This window comes from Aethalodelphis obliquidens, unplaced genomic scaffold (assembly GCF_003676395.1).
Source record: "Aethalodelphis obliquidens isolate GAN/ISIS:26980383/991018 unplaced genomic scaffold, ASM367639v1 scaffold63, whole genome shotgun sequence".
Taxonomy (NCBI): Eukaryota; Metazoa; Chordata; class Mammalia; order Artiodactyla; family Delphinidae; genus Aethalodelphis; species Aethalodelphis obliquidens.
The window spans coordinates 3,405,474-3,431,949 of NW_020838007.1; the positions used below are offsets into that span (position 1 = coordinate 3,405,474).

General features: G+C 38.7%; 1 protein-coding gene across 3 annotated transcripts in view; it reads left to right on the forward strand.

Moving 5' to 3' along the window:
• Positions 1-26,476, forward strand: part of SPIRE1 (spire type actin nucleation factor 1) — a 211,915-nt gene that overhangs the window by 25,301 nt on the left and 160,138 nt on the right. For all 3 annotated transcript variants that reach the window (XR_003429070.1, XM_027088518.1, XM_027088519.1), the window contains exon 2: positions 25,075-25,109. Coding sequence is in view for 2 of the 3 variants with exons in the window: in XM_027088518.1 (XP_026944319.1) it covers positions 25,075-25,109 (35 nt within the window). In the remaining variant the exon portion in view is untranslated. The remainder of the gene's footprint in view (positions 1-25,074; positions 25,110-26,476) is intronic.

The window sequence follows — 26,476 nt, forward strand, 5'->3', positions numbered from 1 at the left end:
CAAGATTCTTTCTGACCCACCTCCTAGAGTAATGGAAATAAAAACAAGAGTAAACAAATGGGACCTAATGAAACTTAAAAGCTTTTGCGCAGCAAAGGAAACCATAAAGAAGACCAAAAGACAACCCTCAGAATGGGAGAAAATATTTGCAAATGAAGCAACTGACAAAGGATTGATCTCCAAAATTTATAAGCAGCTCATGCAGCATAATAACAAAAAAACAAACAACCCAATCCAAAAATGGGCAGAAGACCTAAATAGACATTTCTCCAAAGAAGATATACAGAGTGCCAACAAACACATGAGAGAATGCTCAACATCACTAATCATGAGAGAAATGCAAATCAAAACTACAATGAGATATCATCTCACACCAGTCAGAATGGCTATCATCAAAAAATCTAGAAACAATAAATGCTGGAGAGGGTGTGGAGAAAAGGGAACCCTCTTACACTGTTGGTGGGAATGTAAATTGATACAGCCACTGTGGAGAACAGTATGGAGGTTCCTTAAAAAGCTACAAATAGAACTACCATATGACCCAGCAATCCCACTACTGGGCATATACCCTGAGAAAACCATAATTCAAAAAGAGTCATGTACCAAAATGTTCATTGCAGCTCTATTTACAATAGCCCAGAGATGCAAACAACCTAAGTGTCCATCATCGGATGAATGGATAAAGAAGATGTGGCACATATATACAATGGAATATTACTCAGCCATAAAAAGAGACGAAATTGAGCTATTTGTAATGAGGTGGATAGACCTAGAGTCTGTCATACAGAGTGAAGTAAGTCAGAAAAAGAGAGACAAATACCGTATGCTAACACATATATATGGAACTTAAAAAAAAAAATGTCATGAAAAACCTAGGGGTGAAACAGGAATAAAGACACAGACTTACTAGAGAATGGACTTGAGGCTATGGGGAGGGGGAAGGGTAAACGGTGACAAAGCAATAAATAGGCATGGACATATATACACTACCAAACGTAAGGTAGATAGCTAGTGGGAAGCAGCCGCATAGCACAGGGACATCAGCTCGGTGCTTTGTGACCGCCTGGAGGGGTGGGATAGGGAGGGTGGGAGGGAGGGAGACGCAAGCGGGAAGAGATATGGGAATATATGTATATATATAACTGATTCATTTTGTTGTGAAGCTGAAACTAACATACCATTGTAAAGCAATTATACTCCAATAAATATGTTAAAAAAAAAAGAAATGAATATGTACATATTAAAATGTAAATTATAAAAATATGTTTAAAACCTGTTATAAACGTCTTATGATCAAAAAAAAAAAAAAAAAAAAAGTAAAAGGAACTCATGGATTATAAACCCCGCCTGTTTACCAAAAACATCACCTCCAGCATCAACCAGTATTAGAGGCACCACCTGCCAGTAACAACTGTAAATGGCCGCGGTATCCTGACCATTCAAAGGTAGCATAATCATCTGATCTCTAAATAAGGACTTGTGTGAATGGCTACACGAGGGTTTTACTGTCTCTTACTTTTAATCAGTGAAATTGACCTCCCTGTGAAGAGGCGGGGATGACAAAATAAGACAAGACCCTAGGGAGCTTCAGTTAATCAGCCCAAAAAACCATAATCTTAAACTACCAAGGAATAACAAAATTTCACATGGGTTGACAATTTTGGTTGGGGTGACCTTGGAGCACAGAAAAACCTCCGAGTGGTTAAAGCCTAGACCCACTAGCCAAAGCATAATATCACTTATTGATTCAAAAAATAGATTAATGGAACAAGTTACCCTAGGGATAACAGCGCAATCCTATTCTAGAGTCCATATCGACAATAGGGTTTACGACCTTGGTGTTGGATCAGGACATCCCAATAGTGTCACCGCTATTAAGAGTTCGTTTGTTCAACAATTATAGTCCTACATGATGAGTTCAGACCTGAGTAATCCAGGTCGGTTTCTGTCTATTATGCATTTCTCCCAGTATGAAAGGACAAGAGAAATAAGGCCCACTTTAAACAAGTGTCTTCAAAACAATTAATGATCTAATCTCAACTTAATAAGCAAACACAAAATAATCACCCAAGACCAGTGTTTAGTTAGGGTGGCAGAGCCCGGTAATTGCATAAAACTTAAATCTTTATGCCCAGTGGTTCAAATCCTCTCTCTAACAAGATGTTTACAATCAACATCCTAATGCTCATTATTCCTATTCTCCTAGCCGTAGCATTCTTAACATTAGTAGAACGAAAAATCCTAGGCTACATACAACTCCGAAAAGGACCAAACATTGTAGGACCACACGGCCTACTCCAACCTATTGCTGATGCAATCAAACTATTCACTAAAGAACCCCTACAACCAGTCACATCCTCCACCTCCATATTTATCATCACACCCATCTTAGCCTTAACTCTAGCCCTAACAATATGAATCACCCTACGCATGCCATACCCCCTCATCAACAAATCTAGGAGTGTTATTCATGCTAGCAATATCAAGTCTAGCCATATACTCTATCCTATGATCTGGATGGGCCTCCAACTCAAAGTATGCACTAATTGGGACCCTACGAGCAGTAGCACAGTCTCATACGAAGTAACACTGGCAATCATCCTCTTATCAGTGCTCTTAATAAACAGGTCCTTTACCCTATCAACCCTAGCCACAACACAGGAACAACTATGGCTAATCTTCCTATCATGATCACTAGCCATAATATGATTTATTTCCATCCTTGCAGAAACCAACCGAGCCCCTTTTGATTTAACAGAAGGAGAATCTGAACTTGTGTCCAGCTTCAATGTAGAATATGCAGCAGGCCCCTTTGCCATATTCTTCCTAGCAGAATACGCCAACATCAGTATAATAAACATGTTCACAACAATCCTATTTCTAGGAGCATTCCACAACCCATATACACCAGAACTATACACAATTAATTTCACCGTTAAAACATTATTGCTAACAGTATCTTTCCTATGAATTCGAGCATCCTATCCTCGATTCCGATATGACCAATTAATATACCTACTCTGAAAAAGCTTCCTGCCTCTAACACTAGCCCTATGCATATGACACGTATCACTACCATTCATAACGGCAAGCATCCCCCCACAAACATAAATATGTCTGACAAAAGAATTACTTTGATAGAGTAAATAATAGAAGTTCAAGCCCTCTTGTTTCTAGAATTATAGGAATTGAACCTACCCTTAAGAATTCAAAATTCTCCGTGCTACCATATTACACTACATTCTACAGTAAGGTCAGCTAAACAAGCTATCGGACCCATACCCTGAAAATGTTGGATTATATTCTTCCTGTACTAATAAACCCCATCATCTCTGTCATTATCCTAGTAACTGTCATTTTAGGAACTATAATCATAATAACCAGCTCCCACTGACTTTTGGATTTGAAATAAACATAATAGCCATCATCCCTATTTTAATAAAATACTTTAACCCATGAGCCATAGAAGCCTCCACTAAATATTTTCTAAAACAAGCCACGACATCCACACTACTTATAATAGCAGTCATCATTAACTGTGATAGTCCGGCCAGTGGACTATCACAAACTTATTCAATCCAACAGCATCAACAGTAATAACAGTAGCCCTAGCCATAAAACTAGGATCGTCCCCTTTTCACGTTTGAGTGCCCGAAGTAACACAAGGCATCCCATTAACAGCAGGTCTAATTCTATTGACATGACAAAAACTTGCACCCCTATCAATCCTCTATCAAATCTCACCATCAATTAATCTAAACCTAATATTGTCTCTGTCTATACTTCCTATTCTAGTCAGAGGTTGAGGAGGATTAAAGCAAACACAACTCTGAAAAATCATAGCTTACTCATCAATTGCCCACATAGGATGAATGACAGCCATCTTACTATATAACCCAACTATAACCATCCTAAACCTAGTAATTTATATCATAATAACCCTCACTATGTTCATACTATTTATTCACAGCTCAGCCACCACCACAGTATCACTATTACACACATGAAACAAAACACCTGTCATCACAACCCTCACCATGACCACCCTTCTCTCAATAGGAGGACTCCCGCCACTATCAGGATTTATGCCTAAATGAATGATTATTCAAGAAATAGCAAAAACCAATAATATTATCTTACCCACACTTATAGCCACCACAGCACTACTTAACCTGTACTCCTACATACGACTTACATACTCTACAGCATTAACCATCTTTCCTTCCACAAACAACTTAAAGATAAAATGACAATTTGACTCTACAAAACAAACAATCCTTTTACCAACCATAATCGTAATATCTACAATACTTCTACCTCTCACACCAATACTGTCAATCTTAGAATAGGAATTTAGGTTAAATCAGAACAAGGGCCTTCAGAGCCCTAAGCAAGTACAGTTTACTTAATTCCTGCCTAATAAGGATTGCAAGACTATATCTTACATCAATTGAATGCAAATCAAACACTTTAATTAAGCTAAATTCTCACTAGATTGGAGGGATACATCTCCCACGAATTTTTAGTTAACAGCTAAATACGCTAGTCAACTGGCTTCAATCTACTTCTCCCGCCGTGAGAAAAAAAAAAGGCCTGGAGAAGCCCTGGCAGGGTTGAAGCTGCTTCTTTGAATTTGCAATTCAAAATGATCAGTTCACCACGGGACATGGCAAAAAGAGGACTTAACCTCTGTCTTTAGATCTACAGTCTAATTCCTACTCGGCCATTTTACCTATGTTCATAAACCGCTGATTATTCTCAACCAACCACAAAGATATTGGTACTTTATACTTACTCTTTGGTGCTTGAGCCAGAATAGTAGGCACTGGCCTAAGCTTATTAATTCATACTGAACTAGGTCAGCCCGGAACTCTACTCGGAGACGACCAAATTTACAACGTAGTAGTAACAGCTCACGCATTTGTAATAAGTTTCTTCATAGTCATACCCATTATGATTGGTGGATTTGGAAATTGGCTAGTGTCCCTAATAATTGGAACACCCGATATAGCTTTTCCCCATATAAATAATACGAGTTTCTGACTACTCCCTCCTTCTTTCTTATTGCTACTGGCATTATCAATAGTTGAAGCCAGTGTGGGTACAGGTTGAACTGTATACCCATCCTTAGCCAGAAACTTAGCACATGCAGGAGCTTCAGTTGACCTTACTATTTTTCCCCTATACTTTGCTGGTGTATCCTCAATTCTCGGATCTATCAATTTTATCACCACTATCATCAATATAAAACTGCCCGCTATAACCCAGTATCAAACACCATTATTCGTATGATCAGTACTAATCACAGCAGTATTGCTTCTATTCTCCTTACCTATACTAGCAGCTGGAATCACTATATTGCTAACTGATCGAAACCTGAACACAACCTTTTTCAACCCTGCGGGAGGAGGAGACCAATCTTATATCAACACCTATTTTGATTCTTTGGACACTCTGAAGTATATATTTTAATCCTGCCTGGATTTGGGATGATTTCACACATTGTAACCTATTACTCGGGAAGAAAAGAACCTTTCGGATACATGGGTATAGTCTGAGCTATAATATCAATTGGATTCTTAGGGTTCATTGTATGAGCCTACCACATAGTCTCAGTGGGTATAGACGTTGACACACGAGCATATTTTACATCAGCCACTATAATTATCATCATTCCCACAAGGGTGAAAGTGTTTAGCTGACTGGCAACACTCCACGGATATAATATTAAGTGGTCCCCGGCCATGATGTGAGCCCTGGGTTTCGTTTTCCTTTTCACAGTCAGCAGACTAACAGGCATTGTCCCAGCTAATTGATCATTAGACATTGTCCTTCATGTTATCTACTATGTAGTCGCACACTTTCCTTATGTGCTCTCAGTGGGAGCTGTTTTCGCTATCATAGGAGGATTTGTGCACTGATTTCCACTATTCTCAGGATATACACTCAACATGAGCAAAAGTTCACTTTGTAATCATATTTGTGGGTGTCAACATAACTTTCTTCCCATAACATTTTTTAGGCCTATCTGGTACGCCTCGACAATACTCCGACTACCCAGATGCCTATACAACATGAAATACTATCTCATCGATAGGCTCATTGATCTCATTAACAGCAGTCATCCTGATAATTTTCATTATCTGAGAAGCATTCGCATCCAAACGAGAAGTACTAACAGTAGAACTCACTACTACAAATTTAGAGTGACTAAATGGATGTCCTCCACCATATAATACATTTGAAGAGCCAACCTACTTCAATCTAAAGTAGTCAGGAAAGGAAGGAGTCGAACCCTCTTTTATCAGTTTCAAGCCAACACCATAACCGCTGTGTCTTTCTCCATGAACGAGATATTAGTAAAATTTTATGTAACTTTGTCAAAGTTAAGTCACAGGTGGAAATCTTGCATATCTCTATGGCATATCCCTTTCAACTAGGTTTTCAAGGTGCAACATCACCCATCGTGGAAGAGCTACTACACTTTCATGACCACACACTAATAATTGTCTTCTTAATTAGCTCCCTGGTTCTTTATATTATTTCACTAATACTAACAACTAAGCTAGCACATACTAGCACGGTAGATGCACAGGAAGTAGAAACTATCTGGATTATTTTACTGGCCATTATCTTGATCTTAATTGCCCTACCATCATTTTGAATCCTTTACATAATAGATGAAATTAATAATCTGTCTCTTACTGTAAAAACTATAGGTCACCAATGATACTGAAGCTATAAATATACTGACTACAAAGACCTAAATTTGGCTCCTATATAATCCCAACATCAGACCTAAAACCAGGGGAACTACGACTGCTAGAAGTAGATAACCGAGTAGTATTGCCCATAGAAATAACGATCCGAATACTAATCTCCTCCGAAGACGTATTACACTCATGAGCCGTACCTTCCTTGGGCCTAAAAACAGATGCAATCCCAGGACGCCTAAATCAAACAACCCTAATATCAACACAACGGGGCTTTTATTACAGACAGTGTTCAGAGATTTGTGGATCAAACCACAGCTTCATGCCAATTGTCCTTGAGTTAGTGCCTCTAAAATACTTTGAAAAATGATCGCATCTATGTTATATTCTCATTAAGAGGCTAGATTAGCGTTAACCTTTTAAGTTAAAGACCAAGAGCTAAGATTCTCCTTAATGGCATGCCATAATGAGATATATCAACATGATTTATTACCATTTCATCTATATTTCTAACACTATTTATTATATTTCAACTAAAAGTCTCAAAGCATATCTACTACCCCAACCCAGAGTCAACACTCACTAAAGTGCAAAAACAACCTACCCCTTGAGAAACAGAATGAACAAAAATTTGTTTGCCCCTTTCATAACCCTGATAGTAATGGGCCTCCCCATAGTCATTTTAATTATTATGTTCCCAGGTATTTTATTTCCAACATCAAAACGACTAGTTAACAATCGCATAATTTCCCTTCAACAATGACTAATCCAACTTACATCAAAACAAATAATAAGCATCCATAATCATAAAGGACAGACTTGATCCCTAATACTAATGTCACTCATTCTATTTATTGGGTCAACCAACCTTCTTGGACTACTGCCCCACTCATTTACACCCACCATGCTGCTCTCAGTGAATGTGGGAATAGGCATTCATTCCCCTATGAGCCGGTACCGTGGTTATAGGTTTCCGCAACAAAACAAAAGCATCGTTAGCTCACTTCCTACCACAAGGCACACCCGCCCCTCTCATCCCCATGCTAGTAATTATCGAAACTATCAGCCTGTTTATCCAACCGGTAGCACTAGCTGTGCGATTAACGGCCATTATTACAGCAGGTCAAATATTAATACATCTAATTGGAGAAGCAACCTTAGTGCTAATAAGCATCAGCACATTCACAGCTCTCATTACATTCATTATTCTCACCCTACTCACTATCCTCGAATTCGCCGTTGCTATGTATTTATCCTCTTAGTAAGCTTATATCTTCATGACAACACATAATGACCCATCAGATCCTTGTGTACCACATAGTAAATCCTAGTCCTTGACCCCTTACAGGAGCCCTTTCAGCCCTTCTCATAACGTCAGGCCTAATCATATGATTCCACTTCAACTCAATAATTCTACTAATACTAGGCCTACTAACTAACACTCTAACAATACATCAGTGATGATGAGATGTTATTCGAGAAAGCACTTTTCCAAGACCACCACACACCAACTGTCCAAAAGGGACTTCGATATGGAATAATCTTATTTATTGTCTCAGAAGTCCTTTTTTTACCAGCTTCTTTGAGCCTTCTATCACTCAAGCCTCGCCCCTACCCCTGAGTTAGGCGGGTGCTGGCCACCAACAGGCATTTGCCCTCTAAACCCCTTAGAGGTACCACTCCTCAACACTTCCATGCTATTGGCCTCTGGCGTGTCTATTACTTGGGCCCACCATAGCCTTATGGAAGGAAATCGTAAGCATATTCTTCAAGCCCTCTTTATTACAATTACTCTTGGTATCTATTTTACACTCCTACAAGCCTCAGAGTATTACAAAGCCCCATTTACGACCTCAGATGGGGTCTACAGGTCAACTTTCTTCATAGCCACAGGATTCCACGGACTGCATGTAATCATTGGATCTACCTTCCTTATTGTTTGTTTCCTGTGCCAATTAAAATTTCACTTCACGTCCAACCATCAGTTCAGCTTTGAAGCCACTGCTTGATACTGACATTTTGTAGATGTTGTATGACTATTCCTTTTCGTATCTATCTATTGATGAGGCTCATAATTCTTTTAGTATTAATTAGTGCAACTGACTTCCAATCAGTTAGTTTTGGTACACCCTGAAAAAGAATAATAAACTTAATACTGACCCTATTAACAAATACAACACTAGCCTCATTACTCATACTCATCGCCTTCTGACTCCCTCAACTAAACACGCAGAAAAAACAAGCCCTTACGAATGTGGACTTGACCCTATAGGATCCGCCTGCCTACGTTTTTCCATAAAATTTTTCCTAGTAGCGATCACATTCCTCCTTTTTGACCTAGAAATTGCTCTCCTACTGCCCCTCCCTTGAGCAACCCAAACAAACAACCTAAAAACAGTACTCACCATGGCTTTACTTTTAATTATTGGCAATTAGCCTGGCCTGCAAGTGAACTCAAAAGGGACTGGAGTGGGCTGAATATGGTATTTAGTTTAAAACAAAACAAGTGGTTTTGACTCATTAGATTATGATTAGACCCATAATTACCAAGTGTCTTTAGTACATATAAATATTATTATAGTGTTTACTATATGCCTCATAGGATTACTAATATATTAGTCTCACCTAATATCCTCACTGCTATGTCTAGAAGGCATAATATTATCACTATTCATCCTGGCGACCCTAGCAATCCTAAATTCACACTTTAGCCAGCATAATACCAGTCATCTTGCTGGTGTTCACAGCCTGCGAAGCAGCACTCGGGTTAGCCTTGCTAGTAGTAGTATCAAATACCTATGGCACTGATTATGTACAAAACCTCAACCTCCTCCAATGCTGAAATTTATTATTCCTACAGTCATACTAATACCCCTAACTTGATTATCAAAAAGCAACATCATCTGAATTAAATCCACAACCCGTAGCCTACTAATTAGTTTCACAAGCCCACTTCTTTTTTTAAAACTTTATTTATTTATTTATTTATTTATTTATGGCTGCGTCGGGTCTTCGTTGCTGCGCGTGGGCTTTCTCTAGTTGTGGCGAGCAGGGGCTACTCTTTGTTGTGGTGCACGGGCTTCTCATTGTGGTGGCTTCTCTTGTTGCAGAGCATGGGCTATAGGCGCGTGGGCTTCAGTACTTGTGGCACATGGGTTCCAGTAGTTGTGGCTCACAGACTCTAGAGTGCAGGCTCAGTAGTTGTGGTGCACGGGCTTAGTTGCTCTGTGGCATGTGGGATCTTCCCGGACCAGGGCTCGAACCTGTGTCCCCTGCATTGGCAGGCAGATTTTCAACCGCTGGGCCACCTGGGAAGCCCAAGCCTACTTCTTCTTAACCAATTTAGTGACAGTAGCTTTAACTTCTCGTTAGTATTCTTCTCTGACTCCCTATCCGCACCATTACTGGTCCTAACAATATGGCTCCTTCCCGTAATACTAATAGCCAGTCAATCTCACCTACTCAAAGAACCACTAATCCGAAAAAAATTATACTTGACAATACTAATCATATTACAAACATTTTTAATCATAACATTTACCACCACAGAACTAATGCTATTTTACATTATATTTAAAGCTACACTAGTTCCTACCCTTATTATCATCGCCTGCTGAGGTAACCAAACAGAACGCCTTACTGCAGGACTTTTTTATTCTACACACTAGTTGGATCACTCCCACTGCTAGTGGCATTAGTATACATACAAAACACCACGGGCTCTCTGAATTTCCTCGTATTTCAATACTGAGCCTTACCACTATGCAACTCTGATCCAACGTCTTTATATGACTGACCTGCATGATAACCTTTGTAGTAAAAATACTCCTCTATGGCCTCCACATTTGATTACCCAAAGCACATGTAGAAGCTCCCATCGCAGGCTCTATAGTCCTTGCAGCCACATTACTAAAATTCGGGGGCTACGGCATATTACGAATCACATCAATACTGAACCCCCCTTTGAGAAGATAAACAAAATTGATAAACCATTAGCCAGACTCATCAAGAAAAAAAGGGAGAAGACTCAAATCAGTAGAATTAGAAAAGTAAAAGTAACAACTGACATTGCAGAAATACAAAGGATCATGAGAGATTACTACAAGCACCTATATGTCAATGAAATGGACAACCTGGAAGAAATGGACAAATTCTTAGAAAAGCACAACCTTCTGAGACTGAACCAGGAAGAAAAAAATATACACAGACCAATCAGAAGCACTGAAATTGAGACTGTGATTAAAATCTTCCAACAAACAAAAGCCCAGGACCAGATGGCTTCACAGGCGAATTCTATCAAACATTTAGAGAAGAGCTAACACCATCCTTCTCAAACTCTTCCAAAATATAGCAGAGGGAGGAACACTCCCAAACTCATTCTACGAGACTACCATCACCCTGATACCAAAACCAGACAAAGATACTACAAAAACAGAAAATTACAGGCCAATATCACTGATGAATATAGATGCAAAAATCCTCAACAAAATACTAGCAAACAGAATCCAACAGCACATTAAAAGGATCATACGCCATGATCGAGTGGGGTTTATCCCAGGAATGCAAGGATTCTTCAGTATACGCAAATCAACGTGATACACTATATTAACACACTGAAGGATAAAAACCATATCATCTCAATAGATGCAGAAAAAGCTTTTGACAAAATTCAACATGCATTTATGATAAAAACCCTCCAGAAAGTAGGCATAGGGGGAACTTACCTCAACATAATAAAGGCCATATATGACAGACCCACAGCCAACATTGTTCTCAATGATGAAAAACTGAAACCATTTCCACTAAGATCAGGAAAAAGACAAGGTTGCCCACTCCCACCACTATTATTCAACATAGTTTTGGAAGTATTAGCCACAGCAATCAGAGAAAAAAAAGAAAGAAAAGGAATCCAAATTGGAAAAGAAGAAGTAAAGCTGTCACTGTTTGCAGATGACATGATACTATACATAGAGAATCCTAAAGATGCTACCAGAAAACTACTAGAGCTAATCAATGAATCCGGTAAAGTGGCAGGATACAAAATTAATGCACAGAAATCTCTTACATTCCTATACACTAATGATGAAAAATCTGAAAGTGAAATTAAGAAAGCACTTCCATTTACCATTGCAACAAAAAGAATAAAATACCTAGGAATAAACCTACTTAAAGAGACGAAAGACCTGTATGCAGAAAACTATAAGACACTGATGAAAGAAATTAAAGATGATACAAACAGATGGAGAGATATACCATGTTCTTGGATTGGAAGAATCAACATTGTGAAAATGACTCTACTACCCAAAGCAATCTACAGATTCAGTGCAATCCCTATCAAACTACCAATGGGATTTTTCACAGAACTAGAACAAAAAATTTCATAATTTGTATGGAAACACAAAAGACCCTGAATAGCCAAAACAATCTTGAGAAAGAAAAACAGAGCTGGAGTAATCAGACTCCCTGACTTCAGACTATACTACAAAGCTACAGTAATCAAGACAGTATGGTACTGGCAGAAAAACAAATATAGATCAGTGGAACAGGATAGAAAGCCCAGAGATAAACCCATGCATATATGGTCACCTTATTTTTGATAAAGGAGGCAAGAATATACAATGGAGAAAAGACAGCCTCTTCAATAAGTGGTGCTGGGAAAACTGGACTGCTACATGTAAAAGAATGAAATTAGAACACTCCCTAACACCATACACAAAAATAAACTCAAAATGGATTAAAGACCTAAATGTAAGGCCAGACACTATCAAACTCTTAGAGGAAAACATAGGCAAAACACTCTATGACATAAGTCACAGCAAGATCGTTTTTGACCCACCTCCTAGAGAAATGGAAATAAAAACAAAAATAAACAAATGGGACCTAATGAAACTTCAAAGCTTTTGCACAGCAAAGGAAACCATAAACAAGACGAAAAGACAACCCTCAGAATGGGAGAAAATATTTGCAAATGAAGCAACTGACAAAGGATTAATCTCCAGAATTTTCCAGCAGCTCATGCAGCTGAATATCAAAAAAACAAACAACTCAATCCAAAAATGGGCAGAAGACCTAAGTAGACATTTCTCCAAAGAAGATATACAGATTGCCAACAAACACATAAAAGGATGCTCTACATCACTAATCATTAGGGAAATGCAAATCAAACTACAATGAGGTATCACCTCACACCAGTCAGAATGGCCATCATCAAAAAATCTACAAACAATAAATGCTGGAGAGAGTGTGGAAAAAAGGGAACCTTCTTGCGCTGTTGGTGGGAATGTAAATTGATACAGCCACTATGGAGAAGAGTATAGAGGTTCCTTAAAAAACTGAAAATAGAACTACCATATGACCCAGCAATTCCATTACTGGGCATATGCCCTGAGAAAACCATAATTCAAAAAGAGTCATGTACCATAATGTTCATTGCAGCTCTGTTTACAATAGCCAGGACATGGAAGCAACCTAAGTGTCCACTGACAGATGAATGGATAAAGAAGATGTGGCACATATATACAATGGAATATTACTCAGCCATAAAAAGAAACGTAATTGAATTATTTGTAATGAGGTGGATGGACCTAGAGTCTCTCATACAGAGTGAAGAAAGGCAGAAAGAGAAAAACAAATACCGTATGCTAACACGTATATATGGAATCTTAAAAAAAATAAAAAAGGTTATGAAGAACCTAGGGGCAGGACAGGAATAAAGGCACAGACGTAGAGAATGGACTTGAGGACACAGAGAGGGGGAAGAGTAAGCTGGGACGAAGTGAGAGAGTGGCATGGACTTATATATACTACCAAACGTAAAATAGATAGCTAGTGGGAAGCAACCTCATAGCACAGGGAGATCAGCTCAGTGCTTTGTGACCACCTAGAGGGGTGGGATAGAGAGGGTGGGAGGAAGACACAAGAGGGAGGAGGTATGGGGATATATGTATAGCTGATTCACTTTGTTATAAAGCAGAAACTAACACACCATTGTAAAGCAATTATACTGCAATAAAGATGTTAAAAAAAATGTGAGGGAAAGTTAGTGTTTGACCACCACTTATACTAGTTTTAAATTTAAAAAATCATATAGTATTCTTGAATTTAGCTTTCTTTCACTTTATCACTTTCTAACTTGTTTGATATTCACTTACTCATAATTTAATTTAGCCTCTTTAAATCCTTGGGAGTTTTGGGGGGCTTACTTACATTAATAATAAAATGAATGTAAATATAACTTTTTCCCCTAAACTGTTGAAACCAATTTCATTTGAGAACTGTAAGATAAGACATAGCTTAGATGAAACATTTGGTTACTCTTTTTTCTGATGTGTATAAAATTAAATTTTATTGGTGGGGAATGATTAAATGATTAAAATTTGTAAAAAAAATTTCTAATGATAGTTGATCCCTAACTCTGACCTCCTTTGGCAGTTAATAGTCATTTTGATTCCATTTGCATTTAAAGAACTTAGTATTGGGTTGGTTAAAAACCTGAACGAACTTTTTGGCCAACCCTATATTTTACTCATAGGTATAATACATATATATATATATATATATATACACACACACACTATATATATATATATACTAAAGGTTAAATAACTAAAAATGTGTGCCTAGGTAGTTTTTATAGTTTAAATCAGGTATACCCAATCTTGATAGAGGATAAGTAACATATTCGGGCAAATGGATATAGATGGCAGTTATGGTGCTGTATCTAAAGGAGCTTCAGTCTGGGGATAGAAGAAGTACCTGAGATACCTCTCTGGCAGGGTTCCTCTTGGCTAGGATGGTCTCGTACATGATCAGAGGCCACAGTGGAGAGGAGATTCTTAGGAGAATACACAGGGTATGAAATGCATGACAGCCAGATTTTTTTCAATTGATAGGAAATATGAGAACATTTGGGATTGACACTCTCTAGTCATCTCTTTTTATGATTTGGCTTGGGGAATTCCCCTCCAAGTTCTACTTGTTCTTGAAGAAAAGTGATAAAGTGCTGTGATCTCAGTGTATTTTTGAGGTCTCATGAAACTCAGGCAACTAATGTTTGGATTAATATCACTAGGGAAATTTTTTTAACCCAAATCCACACTGTACATGAAAAGGACCACAACTTCCATCATCGCATCCAACACAGGAGTGTTAGAAATGTGGCCTCTGCACTGCCCATCCCTCTGTGCCATGGAAACATTACTAAATGGTCACGGGCTCCTCCCACCCCATAGCTGCCCTCAGAACTCTTCTGAAAGTGGCATCCTAGACAGCCACTACTGTTCGACTAGAATCTGCACAGGAGGGGAAACCTCTTTGCTATACAAGCTTTGAGTGTTGCTAAATTACATGAAACAAAGATAGTATTTGAGTTTTGTTGAAAAAAGTTATGCTGAAACTGAAGTAATTATTTTTCAGTAGAAAATACTTGACATTTAATGATGTTTATTCTATGAGATGATATAAAGTTTAGTTAATTAAGGTTGCTAAATAGAAAAAAATAACCTAATAATTAACAAAATGTATTACTAGGACTTTCATTTCAGAACAGGCTCAGTTATATTTGATTACTCTAGTGCCATGGAATAGGTTGGGAGGGTTTGGTGGTGGAGGAGGGGCAGAAATCAGGGGTGTTAGCTCTGTAAGGCAGTCAGCTGGGTTCGTCGGATGAGCAAGCAGAATCAGAAGGGAGGCAGGGGCTGCAGATAAGGGCCAGCAAGTGGTCTCTGCTGGGGATATTAGGTCCAAGGGCTAGGTAGTCCCTAGGAAGGCAACTGGCAATAATAAGCCAAGCCACGGCTTGCTTCCCTTTTTTTTTTTTTTGAGATAAAGGATTTAGTTACAGGATCTAGGATGCAAAGTACTGTCTGAGTCTCAAAGTTAAAGCAGAAGCCCCCACATTTCAGAATTGGGTTAAACTTGAGGTTTATGGCAAAGGTGACTTGACGCTGAAGGTTCTAGAGCCTGGCTTGGGGCAGAGTCTGCCAATGGGGTCAGATGATCTCAAGGAAGGAGAGTCAAATTCTGGGGAGAACCTGTCACATAGACATGTTGTCCATGAGTGAAGAGATGAATGAATGCTTCGTCCATAAGTGGTACTCAGATGAAAGGTTATGTTCCTCACCAGGGTCAGGATCAAAATCAGTCATCTGAAGGGAATTCCCTGGCGGTCCAGTGGTTAGGACTCCTCGCTCTCACTGCCTAGGGCCCAGGTTCAATCCCTGGTCCGGGAACTAAGATCCCACAAGCCATACAGCGTGGCCAGGAAAAAAAAAAAAATCAGTCATCTGTAAGAGCAATGCTGATTATACAAGGAAACATATAATGACTTTAAGTTCTATACTTCCTTAAAATGGTAAGATTATGCTCCAAATCCTACAAAATGTGATTAAGTGTATTGTTCACACTGATTATTCAGGGGTTTCCTTTGTCTTATTAAAGGGACTTATAAAGCTCACATAAACACATCATATTTTTTTTCTCTGCCCACATTTATTAGTTGTGAGCAGGGGATGAGTAAACCAAAGTGATACTTAGCAAATTTAAAAAAAAATTATTTATTTATTTGGCTGCGCCAGGTCTTAGTTGCAGTATGTGTGATCTAGTTCCCTGACCAGGGATCAAACCCAGGCCCCCTGCATTGGGAGCATGGAGTCTTAACTGCTGGACCACCAGGGAAGTCCTGGTACTTAGCAAAATTTGTTGTTAGTATTCTTTATTTTATTTTATTTATTTTTTAACATATTTATTAGAGTATAATTGCTTTACAATGGTGTGTCAGTTTCTGCTTTATAACAAAGTGAATCAGTTATACATATACATATGTCCCCATATCTCCTCCCTCTTGCGTCTCCCTCCCTCCCACCCTCCCTATCCCACCCCTCTAGGTGGTTACAAAGTGCGGAGCTGATCTCCCTGTGCTATGTGGCTGCTTCCCACTAGCTATCTATTTTATGTTTGGTAGTGTATATATGTCCATGCCACTCTCTCACTTATTCTTGAACTTTGCCCCCTAGTGCCAACCCGTGCTTCACTTCTGGGCACTCGTTGCTTCGTAGTCTCTCCCTTACTGGGCTGGGTGACTGGTCCCAGTTCTTTGACCTTCCCTGAGTCATTTTATTCTTCAGAGCTTGAGCTTCCCCAGCTGTAAAAATGAAGGTTTTACAGCAGTGCTTCTCAGGTCTGGGCTTCACACCAGCAGGTAGAATATGTTTGATCCATATAAAGCAAGTGTGGATTAATTTGAAGTATTAATATTTCATTAACAATAATTTATTTTCTTAGAATTTAAAAGAGCATTGTGGGGGTGGTTTGAATGACATGGATATCTAGAAATGTCTAGGAAATTTTGGATGGATGCCTTTTGTCTTTAATATGTTTCTGGCAGAGGTGTTCAGAATAGTTCCATTGATCATAGCATTTCCTTTAAGATTGGGGCCTTGTGAAAATAATTGTCAGTCCATCTGAATGAAGCTTTCAACCAGAGTTATTCAGGGTAGAGAGATGAAAAATTATAATAACCGGAATCATTCTTAGTACTGTCAGTTTTGGAAGGAGAACTTGAGAGGTAAGATAAGACTCTCTGCCTGTGCACAGGCAGTGGACGATGAGCACTACATGCCCTGGACGGGACAGGGAGGAGAGAAGATGGTGAGGGGAGGACAGAGGAGAGTGGGGTGAGGGCCGTGAGCCCCATGTCTTCTCCTGTGGCTGACGCAGCACGTACAGGTGCAGGGGACTCAAGGTGGACAGACGGCATGGCGGGCTTCCTCCTTACAGGCCAGGGCATGGGTGTGGGTCTGTCAATTATACCTCCATATCTGAGGGGTCAAGCGGTCTGTGGACCACAGCTTTTTGGGTTTGGGAGAGGAGAGTCTTTTTGACTTATTTTCTCCCTGGAGAGAATGCTTCAAAGACTTAAGTGGTAATAGAGCTAATGTTTTATCAAGTACTTATCGTGTGACAGGTGACAGGCTAAGCAGTTTACTTTGATTATTACTTTTGCTCCTCACAACAACCCTGTGATAGGTACTGTTATTAACCTCCACCTTACAAATGGGATGTGAAGTGTAGAGGCCTTAAGTACAGCCAACAGCCCACCTGGGATTCAAACCCCCAAAGTCTGGCCCGGAGTCCTTGCTCTTAACCACTGTGCTCTGTTGTCCTGTGCCCTGTGGGTCATTCTCTATGGGATTAGCCAGTATACAGGGTGGCCTGAAGGTCATGTTTGGGATGGTGAGAGGGCGTCATATTGCTTTGACTTTTTAATGGTCTGTATATTTGTTTTCTGTAACAAATCACCAATAATTTTGTGGCTTAAAACAATACAAAATTATTATCCTACAGTTTTGTCAGTCAGAAGTCTGAAAATGGGTCCTATGGGCTAAAATTGAGCTGTTGGCAGGGCTGTATTCCTTCAGGAGCCTCCAGGGGAAAATCTGTTCCTTGCCTTTTCCAGCCTCTAGAGAGGCTTTCCACATTCCTTGGCTTTGTGTCCCCCTTCCTGCAATCATGTCACTCCAGCCTCTGCTTCCATCACCACCGCTCCTTCTCTGGATCTCTTGTAAGGCCCCTTGTGATCGCATTGGTCCCACCTGGATAATCCAGGGTACTCTTCCCCACCTCAAGACCCCTAACCACAGCTGCAAATCACTTTGCCGTTAAAGTAATGTATTCACAGAGTCTGAGGATGAGGATGTGGACATCTTTGGGGGCGGGGGTGTCATTATTTGGCTTATGTAGTCTCTTTATGGGTTGATGATAGATATGGCCATTCCAGACTTTCTTATTTCACTTTTGAGTAATAACTGATGAAACCCCCCTTCCCACTACCCTGGCCTGAGCCTCTGCTGATGTTGTCCCCCCCCCGCCCCCGCCGCCCCCACCCAGATACCATCACATGAGGAGAGGAGAGTGTGTGTGTTAGGAAGCTCTGGAGAGAGGTGTAGAGTAAAAGGTAGTGGCTTTTAAAGATGTTAGTGAGCAGGTATAAAAATGAGCTGAATTTTACAACAATCCATCATATGACTTAGCTACTTTTTGTATTTCAAAGTCTATACCTCTTTTACATGGTTGTAATCTGGTAAACATAAAAATTTATATTCAGTTTCTCTATAGAACATTTTATCACAAGAGTTTTGAAGAATACTAAGATCTTTCTGTTAATTCATGCTGCCGGTTTTACTCAGGACTTTATTTTCATGTGTCCACATCACCCTTCTTTCCACAGGGTTGTGATGATAAGCCCACCAGTTGCTGAGCCCCTACTGTAGGCATTATGCAGAGCGCTTCAAAACATTTTTTATTTCATTTAATTTTCGTATTGGCCTCATGAGGTTGGAATTATCCCACTTTTTTTGTAGATGAGAAAGCTTAAAACTCTGGGAAGTATCTTATTTTAAAGTCGCATCACACAATTATTAAGTGATGGAAGGACGATTTGAACCTAGGCCTGTCAAAATCTAAAGGCTTTTTCTTGATACTTATTGTACCAGATGGCCTTACCAAGGCAACCAAGAGAAAGCTTACTTAGATACTCAACTGCTTCAACATCAGCAGTTGTGAAGAAATATATTAGCACAGGGACATTATGGTGGTGGAAGGTTAAATTTTATTTCATTCTTACTGACAGCCAGGACAAGAAGAGAAACTTAATGAAACTCTTTAGCTGGTCAGAGAGTATACTAGTTTTCTCCCATTTCTACATTCTAAGTTCCTGTTAATCTTTGAGCATTTATATAACTAGTGAATTTGTTTGACATAGAGGATAATGATTTTATAATTTAACAGTCAAAATAAAAGTATCCCCTATGTAGCTGTTTCTTGTGTCAAATGTATAGCTTTTTTTTCCTCATTAAAAATGTAACTTGGAAAAAATGATTTTATGGGGGAGCTGGGTATAAGCTGATTACAGAGTTTCCCTGTCCTTACTTTTGATACAGAAACAGCAAACTAGGGACTTCCCTGGCGGTCCAGTGGTTAAGGCTCTGTGCTCCCAGTGTAGGGAGCATGGTTCGATCCCTGGTCGGGAAACTAATATCCCACATGCTGCATGGCGCGGCCTAAAAACAAACAAACAAACAAACCCCCCCCCCCCCCCAGCAAACTAAAGTATATGCTGATCATGGATTCTAAGCCCTCAGTGGCCACGGTGTTTCAGAAATCCAGGCTTGGTTAGGCTGCAGGAATTATTTTATTGCTAAATTTTAGCCTGTTAACTGTTCAAAACTATTCTCTTTTTTTTCCTAGTATTAATATAAAAACTGTCCAAAAAGCCTACTACTTCTCTCTTATAAAATATTTGAGTTCTTAAACTAGTGCTGTTGTTGATCAGTTTTGATCAAGTCGTTGAGAATACTTTCCTTGGAAAAATGGAGCATGGTCAGGGCATCCTTCTTTCCTTCTTCCCCTACTCCACCTGTGATTAGCCCATCAGCAGGTTCTGTGCGTTCTGCTCCTTGATTCATACCTTGCCCGCTGCTTTTCTTCCTGGATGCTGCCACCACCAGGCTGGCAGCCCCGTTGCTCCCCAAGACAGTGACAGTGGCCTCCTCACTGACCGCAGGCTTTCACTTGGATCCTCTCTGCTGCTTTCTTCATATGGCATGACTGACCTGGAAACCTATCTCGCACCAGCTCACGCTCTTTCTAGCATCTTCCATGAGCTTCCCATTGTACTTCACCTCAGATTGAAACTCCCTGTACTGTCTTTCAAGGCCCATGTGATCTGCCCCCGCCTGTCCTTGCAGAAGCTTCCAGGGCCCTCCCACAGCTGCTACCTCGTTCCAGACAGAGCAGCGGCTTCCCCAACCCTGCAGTGAGTTGCTACCCCACTTCAAGATCTCTATTTAAATGTCATCTTCTCAAGGAGTCTTTCCTGCTGTTTTCTTTCTCTCCCTTTTCTGTCCTTAATGGCATTGATAACCAGTTGTAATTATTTTATTTGATTGCCTTCTTTGGTCTCTGTTCACTAACATGTAAGCCCTATGGGGCAAGCACCATGCCTGACTTGTTGGCTGCTTTATCATCAGTGTTACCAGTAGTATTTAGTAGGAATTCAGTAAATATTTATTGAAGGAACGAGGGGGATAGGAGTGAGCTGGCGAGAAGGCAGGTGTACCTATTGATACTGCTTTGCTTCACCATGAAAAAGAACATAGACCTAGACACTGCCCAGAGTTTGGTCACAGAGGAAAAAAATTGTAGAGTAATTCTCAGAGCCATTTATTCATCCTAAAAGTTACCGGGATTCTGTGTCTTTTTGGCAGGCATAGTTTGCCTTTTGTGTATTCAGCTAATTTGAATCATATTGATAATGTGACTGTGTGATAATTCAGCCATATGCTGAGGTTTCTACCCCGAAGACTGGAGTACTACCTTAATTTAAAACTGTTATTCACCTCTGTGAACATCTGTGAATTTTTTTGAAACTGTGCCTTAATTTCCACGAGATAGTTGTGTGGTTCATCAGAATTTGTGATTCCATTGAGGTGAGGCCGTTTCAGAAAGTGCTGTGTGAACAGCAGGGCTCTGAGTGGCCTACTGGGTGGGATGTGTTCCCTCTGGTACCTTATTGAGCAGGCCTGCTGAGTGGGATTATCTGATTATCAATATTTGAGATTTAAAATGTCTGCTAAAGGTGACAGTGTTTCTTAGGTGATGAGTTCTTTATGACAGACATTTCATACTAGGACTAGTGTGGTTTTTTAAAGCCATTCTATGTTAATTTATAGGAAGACATTAGTTTTTCTGTTTACTGGGACATGAGGGAACTTGTCTAGTAAATCTTAAGAGCATCAAATATTTCAGAATTAGTTAAAAAGAAGGGTCTAAACCCCAGCCTTGATTCTTGCAGCATTGTTAAAATGCTCTTTCCTTTTGAGAAATACTGAACTGAATTTTTGGCTTGCTATGCAAATCATCCCTCTTCCTAGTGTGTAAGTACTTTGATAATGTTAAAATATTTTGAAACTTAATGTTTAAGTACTATTTCAGATATTTGATTTTATTTTGTATCATCACATAGTTAATCTAGCCTTCTAATTAAATTTAACCTAATAAAAATTAATAGAATCAATAAATCAGTAAAGTTGTTACTTTAATTGAAAGAACTAATTTACTGCATTTAATAATCTCAAACCTTGCTTAGGCCTACCATCAGCTTAGGTTACTGGGATTGTTGAAAGTGAAGTCATGGGGTTGTTGAAAGTGAAGTCATAAGATTGTAGGTTTTAGAGAGATTCCTTAGGTCTGGTTCTGTAAACAGAGGTGGCCAGCCTTTGAAGAAAGGCTCAAAGGTGTCACATGAAAATCCTAGGTGCTGTACTGGAAGTTTCCAACTGTTAAATCGGGGGTGCCTTTCCCCAGAAACAATGTCAGCAGTGGTAGGTAGCTGGGATGCTGGGCCCTGCAAGTGGGAATGGAGGAGCAGGGTAACAAAAGCACACTGATACTTTTGCGGGGGTCGGAGCCTTGGAGGCTTCACTTCGCTCTGTCATTTTGTGCATGTTTGGCTCCTCAGGCTCAGATTACCCATTTATGGATGAGTGGATTGGGAAAGATCATTTCCAGGATTCCTTGAAGCTCTGCTGTCATGTAATTGGGATTTTCTGATTCCTGGGTCAGAGTCTGAGCAGGGATTTGGATGGCAGAGTAGTACAGGTGGTCAGGCACTTCATACTTAACCACCTTTTCTTATTTATTTATTTATTTAATTTATTTTTGGCTGCGTTGGGTCTTTGCTGCTGCACACAGGCTTTCAATAGTTGGGTTGAGCAGGGGCTACTCTTCATTGCGGTGCGCGGGTTTCTCATTGCGGTGGCTTCTCTTGTTGCGGAGCATAGGCTCTAGGCACGCAGGCTTCAGTATTTGTGGCTCGCGGGCTTAGTTGCTCCCCGGCATGTGGGATCTTCCCAGACCAGGGTTCGAACCTGTGTCCCCTGCATTGACAGGCTGATTCTTAACTACTACACCACCAGGGAAGTCCCTAACCACCTTTTCATATTTGTGTGACTTACCAGTTCAGATTGAATAACGGAAAGCAGTGTGTGTTCTCACAAAAATTTTGGTACTCTTACAGGAAAGCATTTTCAGTTTTATAGTAGAGGTCACTGAAAAAATCTTACAGGACTTTGTACCTCTGTCATTCTTTGGGCACTTCATTACTTTCTAGTGCAAAGTAATGAAGCTTATCTAATAATTTACCTGTCCCAGCCCTGATTTCTGCCAATTTCCCAGAGTCCTGGTTCCTTTGAGTGGGAATGGGCTAGGAATGCTCTTGCAAACTGGGGTGCTCTTGCTTCTCCCTCTTTTGGAGGGCAGAGCTAGGAAATAGATGGTTTTCTGAAGTTGTATAATACCTCTTGGTCCAGTTCGCCACTGCAGGGCTCTTCTCTGCTTCCCACGTGTTAGGTGTATATTCTTTTCCCTCTGTTGCTGATTCCCAACAATATCACTGTATTTACTAGTTTGCTCAGTGATACAGTACATACAAAATAGTTTCAGAATTTTTCACCAACGCTATTACCAACAACAAACCTACTACATAAAATTGTTTTTCTTTGTAATTCTCTTTACCCTGAGAATGTATCATACCGAAGATGTGTATCCATGTACCCTCAAAGAGGTTACTCTCTGTTATGACTTGTCTTAATACTGTATTTCTCCCTCCCTCTTCCTCCTTTACAGAGTAGACACTCAGTAAATATTTGCTGAGAGGTATTCTGTGCCCTTCTGTGAGCTATTCCTGTCCACAGTACTTTCCTATGTTAAATTAATTACCATTTCTCTAGGAGTGAAGTATAATTAATCTACCAAAAGCACTAATGTTCTGAGCAGTCATATATAAATAAATAAAAGATAATATATAACATGAAAAATGTAACTATAATATATAATTTTATATAACACTAAATATATAAGTTATATATTTATCAAACTCTAGTATATACACACATATATTAAACCCATTTTATCTGTGTCTTCATATAATTTAAAATTATTTATTGCTTATATATCATTTTTAATTCACAGAACCCAAGGTTCCTTATTTTCTGGTCTCAATTTCAGCCAGTATTTCACATTAGTATCATTAGGTCAACAGAAATGTGGGTTTCAACTTTATTTTTCATCTTAAGAGTTAGGAGGCATATAAAAACATTATTTATGTTTTTTTTTGGTGGTATCATCATAGACTCTAAGGTATATAAATTCTCATTAATCATTAAAAAAAATGGAGCAACCCATTAGTTGTTGGGGAGAAGGAGTTAGCTAGGAGGAAAGATAGTTTTGGTTGGAGGGAAAGAGGTAGAGATAAATATGTATTTGAACTTAGGACAATGAAATTTAAGAAATGTAGACTGGAGAAATTATGTATTATTTTTGTTAAAGCTACTTAATAAGTGATTCTCCTTTAAAAATAGCAGTCTTGGGCTTCCCTGGTGGCGCAGTGGTTGAGAGTCCGCCTGCTGATGCAGGGGACACGGGTTCGTGCCCTGGTCCCGGAAGATCCCACATGCCGTGGAGCGGCTGGGCCCGTGAACCATGGCCGCTGAGCCTGCCCATCCAGAGCCTGTGCTCTGCAGCGGGAGAGGCCACAACAGTGAGAGGCCCGCGTACAGGGAAAAAAAAATAAATAAATAAAATAAAAATAGCAGTCTTTTTATTTTGAAAGTATGTTTTAATCACCCGAATTGACAGAAATATGTAACTGTACATGTTCTTTGGTATTATGTCTCAGTGATGACGAGAAAGTGTTAACGTTGGTGCAGCCAAATATTGTTCAGTCTGGTTATTCTATAGATGATCCTCTACTGGAAGAATTACTAAATTAATTATATGGTTGTGTCTATTCATGTATTAAAGAAAAATAACCATCGTATATTAAATAGGAGTTTGAAACATTTCTGCGTTAATTGAAACAATCAGTGTAACTTTAAACTGGAAATATATTTAGGGAAGAGCCCAAGAGTCTTTTAAAGATTTTTTTAAGGTATTTAAAAGTATTTTAAATGGTACTTTTTAAAGGCCTTTAAAGTATTTTAAGTTATTTTAAAAAGAAAGCAAGAAAATATATTTTTATTTTACTTTCATTAATTTATATATGTATTAAATATGTGTGTATGCTTCATATCTTATTACAGTTAAGCATGTTCTTCCCATCTTTTTCTTTATTATTCTTTTATGGGTATTTTTAAACTTAAATCCTTAAGCAGGACCTTCCAGAAATTTGGTCATTTTAACACCTTTATTTTGTATAAATTTTCATAGATATAATGAAGCCATAGTCAGAATAGCTCAGATATTTTTTGTCAATGATAAAAAAACCAAAATCCTCTGAAAGTAACTTTTTGTATTTTCATTACAGGTAAATTGGAATATTCACATTGTACAGAAACAGAGGTAAGAGAAATCCTCAAATATTTCTCAGTAATGCAGCTTTGAAGTTCTATTTAGACTAACTTGAGTTCTGAAATATCTCACTATGGGTTTTTGGTTTTCTGATGAGGATGTACTGAGAGAAAGTATATATCTTTTATATTTAGGAAGAGTAAAATGTGAAGAAAAATCAGTTATCTCGTCCATAGTTTTAAAATGTCAAGGTGTGTTATAAAGATCAGCTTAGTCATAGTTTAAAAAATTTCCTATGTTGTTGTTTATGAAATGGAGTTAACTAAGATTCAGAGCCCTTAATAAGAAGTAGTTTACATTCAATTTTTAAAGAATCCAATGTAGTGTGTCATAATAAATCTTTTAAATGTGTTGGACTCCTATGGAGTTGCCTGGGAGTAGGAAAAAATAGGGACTTGGAAAGTGTTTCAGCAAGATTGTTGATGAATTAAATGATTTGTCATTTGTATAAGTAGGTTTATTATTTTCTAATAATTTAAAATTCTGATTGTGAAATTTAATGCGACTCCATGTGTCCCTTGCAGAAATTTCAGTGGTGACACTGAAATATGAGGGCAGCATTGATGAATTATGTATGTGTGGTGGTCTTTTCTGGAGCTGTTGCGTCATACTTAATTAGGAGTCTTAGGTCTTTTGTTAATGGCAATGCCTAATTAAGGATTTAAGAAGTTATTTTTCTAATTTTATAATACATTTACATGTTGATGTAGGTTTTATTAAATTTTAATTGTTATTTTAAGTAAGATGTAAGATTCCTAAGGGATTATATTATATAATAAAGAAGCAAAAATAATTTATTCTTTTTTGCATTCAGAAGTTATTCAACGCATTTTATGTTTTCTGTTCAACTTGAGAAGTAGAAGTAATTTCTTCCAAATTAGCTGTAAAAATGATCAAGAACTTAATATTTTTATATTGTGACAATTTTTGATGTATTGTTCAATATGATATAAAGGATTGGGATTTGATTTGAGTCCAAAAATACAAGTTCTGTCTGTGGTTTCTGGTGTGCATCTTTCTAGCTATGTAATTTTGAGCAAGTAGTTTTTTGTCGCAGAACTTTGGCTTTCTTACTTATAAAATGTTAAAGATAATCTCTGTTAATCTCATGGGTTGTAAAATTTTAACATGATTATATAGGTGAAAAAGTTTTATAAACTCTAAAGACGCTATTATCTACATCAGAATGATACAAATATAATCAGCATTCATCTGCATTTAGGTAATGAAATGTAAGGATTTTACATACAAGACATAGTTGTAAATCTCATTATTCTTACTATGTTTTGTTGCCATAAAATCAACATGGTTTTAACATTTTGTTTAGCACTTGCTTTGTATAGGAATGTCACTTCATG